At 37.3% G+C, this 14,382-nt stretch overlaps 2 protein-coding genes and 1 pseudogene across 2 annotated transcripts; 2 read left to right on the forward strand and 1 right to left on the reverse strand.

Moving 5' to 3' along the window:
• Window positions 1-957, reverse strand: LOC147002792 (olfactory receptor 6C3-like). Its single transcript, XM_085843454.1, has one exon. The coding sequence runs from the start codon at window positions 937-939 to the stop codon at window positions 1-3; it is 939 nt and encodes a 312-aa protein (XP_085699580.1). The 5' UTR covers window positions 940-957.
• Window positions 958-4,520: 3,563 nt separating this feature from the next.
• LOC115032242 (small nucleolar RNA SNORA17) lies at window positions 4,521-4,644 on the forward strand (annotated as a pseudogene).
• Window positions 4,645-13,201: 8,557 nt separating this feature from the next.
• Window positions 13,202-14,146, forward strand: LOC147002793 (olfactory receptor 6C6-like). The gene has a single exon (XM_085843455.1). It carries the CDS (start codon window positions 13,202-13,204, stop codon window positions 14,144-14,146), a length of 945 nt encoding a protein of 314 aa, XP_085699581.1.
• Window positions 14,147-14,382: the final 236 nt, after the last annotated feature.

The following is a 14,382-nucleotide window of genomic DNA, read 5'->3' on the forward strand; positions in this document are numbered from 1 at the left end:
TCATTTGTTTCTGTAAAAAACTATCTTATGAATCAAGTCCTTGAAAGCTTGTTTTACTTGCTGGTTCCTCAAAGTATAAATAAAAGGGTTCAACATGGGAGCAACTGAAGTGCTGAGAATAGCTACTGTTTTGGTCAGTGATGCTCTTTCATTTGCTGAAGGCTTCACATAGATAAATATACAGCTTCCATAAGACATGGAGATGACAATCATGTGTGAGGAACAGGTGGAGAAAGCCTTTTTCCTCTGATTGGCTGATGGAATTCTTAAAATAGTCCTGAAAATGTACATGTAAGATAAAATCACCAATGCCAACGTGAACAGTAGAGTAACCAGAGCAACATAGAAACCAGTCACTTCTAGGAGCCAAGTATCTGAGCATGACAGTTGTAAGAGGGGAAAATAGTCACAGCAGAAGTGATCAATGACATTGGAAGCACAGAAATCTAACTTTAGGACCAGCATAAGTGGTGGGAAGATGGTCAGGAATCCTGCCAGCCATGAGGTGAAGACAAGAAGGGTGCAGACTTTCTGATTCATGATGAGGGTGTAGTGCAGTGGCTTGCAGATGGCAACATAACGATCGTAAGACATAGCGGTTAGAAGAAAAAACTCCGTCACCCCCATGAAGATGAAGAAAAATAACTGAGCAAAACAATTATTATAGGAAATGGTCTTGTCTTGGGTAATTATTGATGCCAGAAATCTGGGAATGGAAACACTAGTGAACATAATTTCTAAGAAGGAGAAATTACCAAGGAAATAATACATAGGAGTCTTTAAGTGAGAGTCCAACAATGTGAGGAGGATGATGGTTAGGTTTCCAGTGATGCTTACTATGTAAGTTATTAATAAAAAGACGAAAATTACTACCTGAAGCTCTCTGTTGCCTGATATTCCCAGGAGCACAAACTCTGTAATGATAGTGTAGTTTTTCATACTTAATTTCTCTTCTAATAAAATATATTGATGAAAAAGAGACCAAAGAGCATATTTAATGGGATGGAACTGAAATTTTTATATGCTGATATTACCATCTCCAACAAAACATTGCAATGACTTCCCTTCCCTGTAAGAATTGCTGCATGTGCATTTGCCAGGTTTCATCTAACATTTTTGTTAATCAGCATTGTCTTCGTTTATAAATACATATAGATGTCATTAATATATCATCAAAGCATGCAGGTCAAAGCCAATACTTGTGTTCATTATTATTGAAATAGAGACCATATACCATACTATATTGAAAAGGGATATATACTTATGGATCAGCATATAAAATTTCCTTAGTAATGTTTTTATATGAAACATATAAAATGTGTAACACAACATATGTGTAATACAACATTGAAAGACAGATTGCTCCATAGTAATTATTAACTTTACTTGTAATTTGAATGCTGCCAGGAAATAGCTGCCTGGAAAGAACATGTATTAATTTCAAGTTTCTGAGACTGTTTTTAGAACTGAAATATCCAGTACTTAAAGTCGATTCTGATGCCATTTGAAACTTAAAGGATTTATTGATAGAATTCAATGAACAAATGTACAATGCATAATATTTTAAATTTTTTCATTCTTATAAAAATCATTTTTATGTATAACCCCAAGTACCTGTGTCTTGCAAACAGAGATATGTAGGATTATCATTATGTTGGTTATGATTAAGAGTAATAGGGCTGGTGAGATGGCTCACTGGGTAAGAGCACTGACTGCTCTTCTGAAGGTCCTGAGTTCAAATCCCAGCAACCTCATGGTAGCTCACAACCATCCGTAATGAGCTCTGATGCCCTCTTCTGGTGCATCTAAAGGCAGCTACAGTGTACCTACATATAATAATAAATATTTTAAAAAAGAACAAACAAGAATAATATTAGTCAGATATCTAGAAATAGAAACATAATATGATAAACAATAGATTTAGATGATTATTATATGAAATAGTTTCATGAAAAATGAACTTTTTAATATTTGCTTAGTGTTTTTATCCTTAGTTTTTTTTTTTTTTGAGAACAAAAAGGAACTCATAAGGAAGTTTTGTTCTTTGGTGTGCAAATATAGCATTGCTTATTACCTTAAAGACTATCTATTCTGATTAAATTTAAAAAATTATTAGATTTACTTTATTGAATGTTTAAAGTATAAGCGACATGACTCCTAGCTGTCCTGTTTAATACTAATACCCAGTAAACAACATAATGGCTGTGGCACAAGTTCTCCATTATTATGTGATATAGCTGTCTGTCTATAACAGGGCATGCTCTTCTTGGCAAGAGGTAATTATTAAAAATTATAATGGACATTTCCCCTCTTCTACATAATGTTTTCGATAATCAGTGCTGTACTTTTTGCAGTATACATATTTGTCAATAATTTATTATTAAACAGGTAAGTCAAAGGCCTACTTGTTATTATTTGAAAAATTATTGAACTATATTCAATGTGCTTCTACTAAGAATAAATGTTTAAATGGTAATTGAAGGCATTCTCAATTCTTTTTAATTAATAGGATTTTAAATAACAGCATGAATTTATTGAAATCACAGAACATTCTTTTCTTATATTGTATAACTACATTAGAAATGTAACCTTAAATTTTCCCAAAATCTGAAATATATTTTATGATATTTGTCAGAATAATTTTTGGCTTTCAGTTTTACATTTATATAAAATACTTTCACATAGATTAAGCACATGCTTAACCTCAAGGAAGATTTCTGGTAGTCTCACATAGAAGTAAAATAAATTGCTCTATCATCTATCTCTATCTATCTATCTATCTATCTATCTATCTATCTATCTATCTATCTATCTATCCTATCTATTCAAATGCATGAATATGTGTATATTGGGATAGTCTTATTATGTAACTCTGGCTGGCCTGGAACTCACTATGTAGACCAGACTAGTCTTGAATTCATAGAGATATGCCTGCCTCTCTCTATAATATTCTTTATCCTTCCATGTGAACAGAAATATGACTAGGAACTGCACTATAAAATGTTATGTCTTGAATTACAATAATTTAACTTCTAGGGAAATGTGTATGACTAGACATTTTAAAGTTTTATGCAGAAGGTAAAGAATGAATATTACATAAGGATAAGACAACTTTACCTCCTTGATCACTATAAATCCCTGAGAGACTAGCTTGAAGAGAAGAAGAAAGAAGAGGTTAATTCAGGAGGCGTGATGCTGTCATGACATACCTGTCTGGAAGTCACAGCAATATAGGATGATAAAAACATTGTAAGCCAATGAGCTGATGCAATAAAACCACTCTCTCTTCAGCCAAACTTAATTTTCCTAATAAACACATGGACTCTACACTCGGGACATAATTTATCCTTAATTATCTGGGGATTGGTTAAAACTGAGTGAACTATTATGCAAAGCATGCTTTGATGAGAGTAGTATCTTAATTTTATTCATCTGTGCATCTCAAGGGCACAGAAAAGATGAACAATTAAATGAAAATATTTTAATATCTTTAAATATCAGCAAACATTATTTGCTTCTTTCAGAGTATAACATGTTGCACCCATTATGGAAATCAATATGGAGCTTTCTCAAAATTAAAATTAGCACATGACCCATTCGTGGGCATATACCCAAAGGACTCTAAATACCACCATAGAGGTGCTTGAGTATTCTTGTTACTTTTGCTCAACCAGAAAATGGAACCAGTATAGTTGTTGAACAACACATGATACATTCACAAAATGGAATTTTACTTAACTAAATAAAAAATTAAATAGTAAAATTTGTAGAAAAATGAATTGAGCTGAAATTATTATATTGACTAAAGTAACATGCTCAGAAAATAGGTAAAAATTGAATGCTCTCAGGCACATTCTATCTTAATTTTTATATATGTGCAGATGTCTAGGGTATATATATATTCATATGAGGCCATGATTGTGAGTTTAGGACATATAACTAGAGTTTAGAAAAGTGACTTTAAAGACAGAAAAGGAAGATGCCTAGTTGGGAGGAAAGGGTACAGGTTGGGTTTAGTTGGGAGAGAAGTAGGAGGGATGATAATAATGAATATTATGTATGAAAATACCATAACAAAGTGAATTCCTGGTGTTCTAATTTAAAAAATTAAAATATCAAATATATTTTAATTAAAAACTTAAAATTTAAACTAACACATATTTATAGAAGTGAGTATATAATAGCTATAGTAGTATAAAGGGACATATAGAATGGTTTTTATAATTCCCACTGGACTCCTATTTTGTTTACATTTTAAATTAGCCAATTTAATGCTCTGTATTGTAGACTTTGTGATAGTTTGTCTATGTTTTTACTCAAAAATATATATGTACTTACATACCAAATTTTATTAACTATATCCAATTCTATCTCTATCATCTCTTTCACTACATATATGTGAGAGTGTGTGTGTGTGTGTGTATGTGTGATTGTGTGTGTGTGTAATATTAGTGTAGATATGGCATAGGACAGAATAAGAATTTAGTATATTATACATTTAAAAAATTTGACATTTTCTGCTTGGCCCTAGAAGTGTTGCAGGTATAGTTGCTGTGTCAATTGTAGCTGGCAGAAAGGAGATATCCTATTTTTACACTCAGTGTTCTGATCTACGAACATCTGAATGATTAATAGCCTAATATTCCCTGAAAAAAGAAAGTCTGAAAGAACTACCAATCCATTACCAGGGGCTTGAACAGGGAGCTAGCCTGAGATGACCACCAGTTTGGTGCCAGGCAGACCTGGGCAACTCCCAGGTCCAGGAACAAGCTAGAGGCTAGAAGATCCAGATTTGAGACTGTGAACCACTGTGGCTGTGAGTCTGAAACAGAGGACCCTTGCATGGTGAGGAGTAAACCTGAGATGACCATCAGACTGGCATCATGGGGGCCTGGACAGGGAGCTAGCTTGATATGGACCACCAGTTGGCGAGTATGAGAATCAAGGGTGGTGGGGTTCAGATAACGCCCAAGATGACCCCTCCTGAGTTCCATAATATATGAGTAGTGCACAGCACTCCTGAGATGACCACAGACACTCAGAGATCCCAGGAACTACTAAGAGGAGCAAGTAAGTGATGGAGAAATGGAAGAGGAACATAAGGGTATGGGCACTATGAAGATGGGCAGAACTGGAGACTTGAGGGTAGTGATGAGCACCTTGATCTGAGTAGCCAGTTATGCCACCTGGGACCATGGTGTGGTCCTGGCCTGTGCTGCCACATCTGGGTCCCTGGCCCTGAAGCAATAGGGATCTGTTACCACCAAATGCCAGGCAGATGTCCCTGACCTGGGCTGCCATCTAGGGACATGTTGATGTCTGTGGGCTATGTGTAACTGGCCACAACCCTCACCTGGGCAGCATGGGAGAGCTGGTCCTGCCCCTAGCCAGCTGCGGTACTCAGGAGAGCCCCTGGGAGCACACTGCAGGAGTTGCAGATGAGCCAACCCCTGAAGATCTGAGTGTGGGAGGTCTGGTCCTACCACTTATCTGGGCAGTGGTGTAGATGAGGGAGAGATACCTCCTACCCCTCTTGCCCATTGCCACCTATGGGTTATCTGAGTGGGAGAGCTAACCCTGCCCCTCACCTGCTGCAACACTTGGGGAACGGTCCCCTGCACCTCACCTGGAAAGCACAGTGCATTTGATCCTTGATGTGGGGGTTGTGGGTGAGCCAGCCTGTGTGCATGAGAATGGGAGAGCTGACCCTGCCTCTTGTCTGCTATGTGGTGGCATCAGTGAGTGAAAGATTCCCCTCCCCTCCCTTTTTGTCATCACCACCAAAGTCTGGCGAAGAGTTGGCTTAACTGAGTCATGAGAGTAGGAGAGCATTCCCTGAACTTACCTAGGCAACACAATAGAACTGATCCTGATGGCTGCATTGTGTGTAAGCTGGCCAGAGAGTGTGAGTGTGCGAGAGCTGGTTCTGCCTTTTGTATGCTGGATAGTGGCATTCCTCTGCCCCATCCTTTGCCATTTATAGCAGGCAGGAGAGCTGGTCCCAGGAGCATAAAAATGGGAGAATGGGCCATGTCCCTCACTGTCTGCAATGCTTGGGAAAGTGGGCACTGCCCCTTGTTTGGGCAGCATGGTAGCGCTGGCACTGACGGCAAAGTCCTGAGGGTTTGAGGGTGGAAGAATCCATGAGCTGACCAGCCCAGATATCTCTCAGGCCCAGATCCAGGGTTTTGAGTTGGCCCAACCCAACATCAACCCTACCTATGTACTTTTGAAGTGCATGAGGATGCCAATCTTATAGTTCTAAAACTGCAGGATCTCCATGACACAAGGCACATGACAGGGTGTCTAAGATTAGTCCCAGTAAGGTTTCAGTACTGATAGAATAGCAAAAGCCAGAGACCTCATACCAGACCAACCAGTCACTGCAATGAATATTTGCAAGAAAAAAATTATAGACAAAAGGGTATACCATGAGACACAGAGTGACACACTACAGCTTTCATGAGATTTTGTTTTATTTGGTTTGGGAGAAGGTTGCTGGGGTGGATAGTGGGTGCAAGGGGAGGGGGTGGTGAGTGTGATTGGGCTACATGATGTTATGTTCACAAGGAACTTATAAAAAGTTTTTAAAAAGTGACATGACTACCTGGGCATAGAAACTCAGAAGCAGTATATCTTTAGAATCATGGTTTGAATATCAAAAGCCCCTCAAAGGCAATATATTTTCCAAAAGAGATATTGCATATATTTTATTATTTATTAGTTCATCAATTGCTTTTGTCTTATTTAATATTAAGTATTATTTCTGGACATTAATAAGAAACTTTTAAATTTTTATCTTATTACACAAATAATGGGTTTCATCATGGAAGTTGTGTGTGTGTGTGTGTGTGTATGTATGTTTATTCTTGATTCTCATGTGCACCTGTCCAATTCTCATTTCATTCCCCCATTATTCTCTGGTCCCATGCTACCCTACCATTTCCCTAGAGACTCTTCCTTCAGCTGCATGTCCCATGGTCCATGGTCCTTCCACTTATGTTCTAGTTTACTTTTCTTTTCAAATATGAACAATCTGTGGCAAAGTAGATGTGAGGGTGGCCTTTAAGTCAAGAAGTCCTCTCAGTTTCAGTTACAGCAGGGGAATTGCAGACTACCCGTGGCTGGTAAATCATTCTTTTTAAAATCAATCCAGGTTTGAAGAACTGTATATTTTAACCAGAATAGTGCAGCAGGTACAGAAAAAGATAGTTTGTATGAGTAGAAAGACATCAGCATTTACAGTGTGTATTGTCCTAGCCTGGAAATTCTGTGTGTATAGGATGTTTTTGTTAATTATATCCACATGTTTAAGACCATAAGTGTACACAAATTACATATCCTTCTTTCAGGAAAAGATGGGACACCATGCAAATGTCTACTACTAGAATCTTGGATGCATGAAGTATGTTTAGTATAATCCTAAATGCAATTGCACATATACTATAATATATATTATAATATATATAGAACATATGTATATCTGTCAAGAATAATCATACACATACTTTATAGAACAATTGATGAGGGCAAGATACCCCAGAGTGCCTCCTCTATCCTAATTTGGTGTCTTTTATGTTTCATTTCTGAGTATTCCATTTATTCGATTATTTTTTCAGTTCTGCAACGAATTTCATTTGGATTATGAGGGGGATTTTGTTGATCAATAGACTGCTTTGGGAAATATAACTACATTGATCTTATTTACATGATGAATATCCTTGTTTTCTTCTTTCATGTATTTTTCTAACAGTCTTTAACAGCCAATTCTCTTGCTCCTATAAAGTCAATTACAATGGTTAATCTTTTGCCTCTCCCCCATAAAAGGACCATCCTAGTAGGAGATTGGAAGAGAGTAAGGCTAAGGTGTCACACTGTTTTGATTGTAAAATAGTGGTGGGGCCAGCAACATTGTTCAGTAACTATTGCTAATTGTGTGAAGGCCTGTTGACTTGAGTTCAGTCCCTGAATCTCACAGGAAGCAAGAAAAAATTGACATCCAAGAGTTGTCCTCTGACCTCCACATGTGTGCTTTGGAGGCACTCACTTACCTTTACACAAACACACAAACACACAAACACATAGAGAGAGGGGGGAGGGGGAGAGAGAGAGCAAAGCTAACAAAATGAAAGAAAGAAAGAAAAGAAAGAGAAAGAAAGAAAGAAAAAGAAAGAAAGAAAAAAGAAAGAAACAATAAAACAAAACAAAAAATGTTAAAAAATAGTGTTGTAGACAATGGAAATTATATTAGATACTATGTCTTTGTAGACATAAATATCAAAGAAGACCTATGTGATCATGATAAACCCATTCAACTAGAAGCTATACTATGAACCTCAGAATGAAAGGAGCAAGGAAAGCAAAGCTTCAGCCAAAGCACATGCCATTCTCTCGTGCACCATCTGAGATCTCCAGATTAGTTCATACATAAATGAAACATAGTGAGAGATGCCTCTGGGGCTGCTGAGGTTCTTAGAAGTACAGTTTCAGGCAAACTAAGCATGTGCAGTTGTTGACCATACATTGTTAGATTGTTGTTGGGAAGAGACACCAAAGTGCCAGTTGTTGGAGTAGGAAGGAAGAATAGGGAACCAAAGAGTGTTCAGAAGACCATAGTTAGTGTCATGGCAACTACAATTGAACAAGACAATGGACAATATGGAGCAAACACATCCAGTACTCCATGGATCATTATATAATATAATGTGCTGTAGCAGTTATCTGGTAGAATTTTTGAGGAGAAGAGGATAGATCTTGAGAATATTATCCTGAGTGAGTTAATGTATTAGCTACTGAAGGACTGAGCCATCTCTCCCACTCCTGTATCCTTGGTGTGGCTCATGCATGCCTTTGCCACCAGGGCTAGCTCTACTGAGTTGCCCAGGTGAGGTATGGGACCCACTTTCTCAAGTGCTGTAGCTGCTGAGAGACTGACTAACATGTGTTCTCATAACCCTGGGGACAGCTCTCCTGACTATTGCTGGTGGTGATGGATAAGGATGGAATGGCACCACCCAATCTCCATATCACCTATAGCAGATAAGTGTCAGGGCCACCTCTCCCATGTGCATGCCACCTCTCCCATAATTTCATATAAGGGTGAGCTATATTATGCTGTTTAGGTGAGGTACAAAGCCTGTTCTCCTGAGTGCTACAGCTGGTGACAGGAAGAACCAGCTGTCCACAGTGTATGAAGCCAGTGAGGGGCAGGCCCAGCTCTGCTTAGCCCTTGAACATCTACATGTTCCTAGACAGCTGTCCCAACCAGGGTTGTCCACACGGTCTTTAGTGGTACTCTGAGCTATGGACATTGACACAGACCCTGTTGCTTCATGGCCACCAACCCTTAGAGGCAGCACAGGCTGGGACCTCACCATATCCTCAGGTGTCAGGACTGGCTACACACCACAGGCTATTTCTCTTCAGTTCTACCTATTTTCATAATGCTTAAACTGTTCTTTTTTTCCCTCTCCCATCTGTGTACTACATATTGGTACATTGTAGTGGCTCCCACAGCTGGTGGGCCTCTGGGTGTCCTCTGCCTGCCCACACCATGTGGTGTGGCTCTTTCTTCAGCTTCTGATCCACAAATAAACTGATATTAGCTTGAAGCAGATGATCATGGACTTTCAGAGTGCTTATTCTATCTACCTTCACAGCCCCACTATTTGTCATAGAACAGCCATGCCAGGCACAGATGATACGCAGTAGGACACCTATGTATGATACAGATGATGCATACTAGGGCAACTGTGTCAGGCCAAGATCATACACAGTAGGACAACTGTGTATGGCACAGATGATGCAGAGTAGTAAGCTGAGTTAGGCACAGATTATGTCCACCAAAACAGCTATGTTAGGTACAGATGATACACAGTAGGACAACTATGTATGACACAGATGATACACAGTAGGACATCTGTGTAAGGCACAGATTATGCACACTAGGACAGCTGTGTAAGACACATATGATAAACAGTAGGGTGTTTTAGGAGATTCTATGGCAGCCTATGTCTGTAAGTGTTAAAACATTATTTAAGGAATGAAGAAAAGTATCCTATAAGGGTGGAGAACGACACTCCAGGAAGCCACATCCTAGTTAAATGAGCATCCCAGTATTAGAAGTAGTAGGTTGTCCCCTGTGAGTTGTTGGCAACAAGGTCCTTTGAGTGTCCCTGATATGATAAAGACTAGTGTCATTGCTGTTAGTTGCATGTTAGAACTAAATATTAATTGGAGAAATTAATGGAGAAATCAAGCTGTATTGGCCCAGAAACATTCATTTCCTTTGGATATCTTTCATAATGATGGAAGGAATTATGCAAGTTAGGAAAAATGATAGCCCACATTTCTACTCAGCTATTGACCCTGTATGCTATATTGTAGAAGTGCCAATCAAGGTATAACAGCTATAGCAATAGTGGCATGTATTATTATGGGTACAACCAACCTTTTATTGGATTTAGTAATCATTCAATGAGGACGGCAGAGGGCATGCTGTAAAACTGGTATTGAGAGCTCAGATAAAATCTCATGGCAGATGAAGTCACAGGCACCAGGGGAAAGTAACTGCTATTGGTTTGTTAAATGAATGTAATGCATCTGTTAAACTTTTTACTGAATATTTATAGTTTTGCCCATATATTATTACTTCTGTTAACCTTAGAGCTGAAAATGTGGATATCCACAAAGAAATAAGATAACATATACTTGATTTATATCACACACAAAAAAATCAACTTAAAGAGAATTATGTAAATAATATAATACTTGATAATTTTAAAATTTTGGAAGAAAACTTGGAGGTTCAACTTCACATTGCTCTTTTTCATTTTAAAAACATCCTTTCATTTTCTGTGTATGGGTGTTTTGTCTGCATGAGTGTCTGTATACCACTTATGTGCTGCACTTGTGGAGACCAGAAGGTGTTGCATTTCCAGGGACTGGAGTTGCATGCTGTTGTGATGTCATATGGGTGTTAGAATCCAAATCCAGGTCCTGTGAAAGAAAGCCAGTACTATTAACCATACAGACACCTTTCTAGTCTTAATGACATTGTTCTTAGTGATGATTTGAAAGATGTGATACCAAAGACACAGAACAAAAACAAAAAAATAAAAATGAATGCACCAATGTAAAAAATAAAACAAACAAACAACAAACAAAAAACTCAGCAGAATTAAAAGATAGTGTATAGAAGCATAGTTTATAAAACATAAAACCCAACAGGGGGCTAATTTCAGAAACGCATAGCAACTACAGTGAGCTGTTGATGCTTCTGAGAAGCATTTTCTTGACTTTTCTAAGCCATTTATGACACTCCTCAGGGATGCTTTTCCTAAAGTTCTGATAGACCTTGGTATCTTTTATTACATTAATGAGTACTTTGTTGCAGGTATCCCTAGAGAAGAGTTTGCTGTAAATTCAGTAGATCCCCTGAGTTAATAGGAAGTAGGAAGCAGTGGAACTAGAGCATTTATAAGTGTGTAGGTGGCTATGAGGCATCTCTTTGATCTAAGAGTTGTGTATTTCAGCAATGAGTTCATATTTTTGTTACTTCTGATTTTTTTTTACTTCATCTTTAAGAATGACATCTAATTGGAGCATTGTAGTGACAGTGATCTCAACACAAAGACCTAAATTTTACAAAACTCAGCCTGTCATATGGCACAGTTAAAATTATCCTCATGATGTCAATATTCCGTAGTAAATGTGGGTTTGAAGGAATGTGAAAATTCTTTATGGAAGTATATTATTTATTGTGCCTTTTCTGACAAAAACATTAGAAATCAGTATTTCTAATGAATAAAAGTGATCATGCAAACAATTGAAATTATCTTTAACAAAGCAGAATGGTTAATGTGTGCAAAAAGTAAGTTCATGCTGATTTTACATTAATTTTATAATGTGAAACTTTAAAATGTGAAATGTCCATGTTAATTTTAAATTAATTTTACAATGTAGAACTAAAGCAAATGCACAGTAGTAAGTCCAATTAAGGCAATTGTGTTTGGATTACTGAATTTCTATATTTTAAAAAATGTTCAAGGTAGTATGTGTTTTGAGATTATGTTTAACAAATTAACTAGTACATTTTATTTTATACTATTATAACTATAATTGTTTTTTCTTTGACTGTTTTATAAGGTGGTATGAAAAATGCTATAATAAGCAACTTGTGATTTGGTGATAGCATAATTCTAAGTCTGCTAAACCTACATCATTCATAAATGACTAATGTCTAGCCATCTTTTCAAATATGAGCATTGTGGGTAACAGGAAAATAATAAATATGTTCATTTGATGAAAGCTTACAAGTACTTAGTAACTAAAACCTGAACATAAGAAGTCAATCTTAAAATTATTCACTAATGCTGATTTTTTTGTGTAAAATTTTGTTATGTTTGTACAGAATTGATTTCCCCCCAAATTGGTTTATAAAATAGCATATGGAAAGGAAAAGAATATAAATAAGATAAATAAAAAGGAATAAACAGGAAAGAAGGAGCTCTAGTAAACTCATTTAAAGGGAAAGAGAGCATTAATTGGTTATTCAAAACCAAACTCTCAGCCCTGAAACCATATACAACATCATACAGACTGAGCAGGTGGCACTCATGTATTCAGGAATAAGTGTATATAAATGTATCTATGAAAAAAGGAGTCTATGCGTTTGAAAGAGAGCAGGGGTGCAGGGTACATGGTAAATTTAGAGAGAGAAAGGGGGGAGAGGAGATATTGTAATTAAGCTACAATTTTGAAAAAAAAAATTAAGTCCATAAAGAAGCAAGAACCAGTGACACAGGTCTGTAATCCAGGCTGCTTCAGAGGCCCAAGCAGGGGTGAAAGGATCAGAAGCTTATGGCCTGCATGGTGTTAGAGGCCATTTGGAAGTGAATGTATTAATTAGCACTTTTGCAAATTAAAGAAAAATACTATCTGTTTTTTAGGAGGGAGTTATATGAAGAATGGAATTATATGAAGAATGTTGAGAAAAAAAAAACAGACTAGGACAAGTTTATAATTAACCTATGGCATATAATCATGTGTCACCTGAAATTTCAGCTAGAGAACACTTAAAAATGGATTTTATGACACATAACCCCTTCTGCTTTAGTGTAGGTATATAAATTCTAATACACCTAAAATATTCATTTGTTTTTAGTTTCCTATATTTGTTTGCTAAGGCTCATGCATGAGAATGAAAAATCAGTCAATGGAATTTGACTTCATTCTTTTGGGATTGACAGATGACCCACAGTTGCAAATTGTGGTTTTTCTGTTTCTCTTTCTCAATTACATGATGAGCCTGGTGGGGAACTTAATCATTGTGCTTCTCACCCTGCTGGACCCTCGCCTCAAAACCCCAATGTATTTCTTTCTCCGTAACTTCTCCTTTCTGGAAATCATGTTCACAACAGTGTGTATTCCCAAATTCTTGACAACCATTGTCACTGGAGACAAAACTGTTTCTTATAATAATTGTGCAACTCAGTTATTTTTCTATCTTTTGCTGGGAGTCACAGAATTTTATCTCCTGGCTGCCATGTCCTACGACCGCTATGTTGCCATCTGCAGACCACTGCACTACCCTATCATCATGAACAGCAAAGTATGCCACCAACTCATCCTCAGCTCCTGGGTGACTGGATTCTTGATCATCTTTCCCCCATTGGCCATGGGTCTGAAGCTGGATTTCTGTGATTCCAGGATAATTGATCATTTTATGTGTGAAACTTCTCCTATTTTACAGATCTCCTGCACAGACACTCATGTCATAGAAATGATGTCCTTTGTCTTAGCAGTGGTGACACTTGTAGTCACACTGGTACTAGTGAGTCTCTCTTACTCTTTCATCATTAAGACTATTATGAGTTTCCCTTCTGCACAGCAAAGAACCAAAGCCTTCTCCACCTGCACTTCCCACATGATTGTTGTCTCTACAACATATGGAAGTTGCATCTTCATGTATATTAAACCATCTGCAAGGGAGAGAGTGTCTGTGTCTAAAGGTGTAGCTGTGCTGTATACTTCAATCACGCCTCTCCTGAACCCCTTCATTTATACACTAAGAAACCAGCAGGTGAAAGAAGTCTTCTGGGATGTATTACGAAAGACTTTGGACTTTTTAAAAAACAAAGTTTAAAAATGTATTTTAAACTGCAACCATGCATTAAAAAATGAAACTTTAGTTTATATACTTTTATGATTGTTTTCCTATGTCAGCAGTTATTTCGTATACATGATGTTTCTGAAGAACCCTGTAACTCTGTTCCACCTTATACTCTACTTTCCCATGAAAGCTTGCACTCTTCAAGAACTAACTTCCTCCAATTCATTTCTAAAGGTATCTCTATGGGTATATGTTATTGTCTGTTACAT

The sequence above is a fragment of the Mus caroli genome, unplaced genomic scaffold (assembly GCF_978045245.1).
Source record: "Mus caroli unplaced genomic scaffold, Mus_caroli_1 scaffold_9, whole genome shotgun sequence".
Classification (NCBI taxonomy): Eukaryota; Metazoa; Chordata; class Mammalia; order Rodentia; family Muridae; genus Mus; species Mus caroli.

Bases quoted from the DNA above. Each gene is read 5' to 3' on its own strand.
- LOC147002792 (XM_085843454.1), bottom strand. From the start codon at position 939: ATGAAAAACTACACTATCATTACAGAGTTTGTGCTCCTGGGAATATCA.
- LOC147002793 (XM_085843455.1), top strand. From the start codon at position 13,202: ATGAAAAATCAGTCAATGGAATTTGACTTCATTCTTTTGGGATTGACA.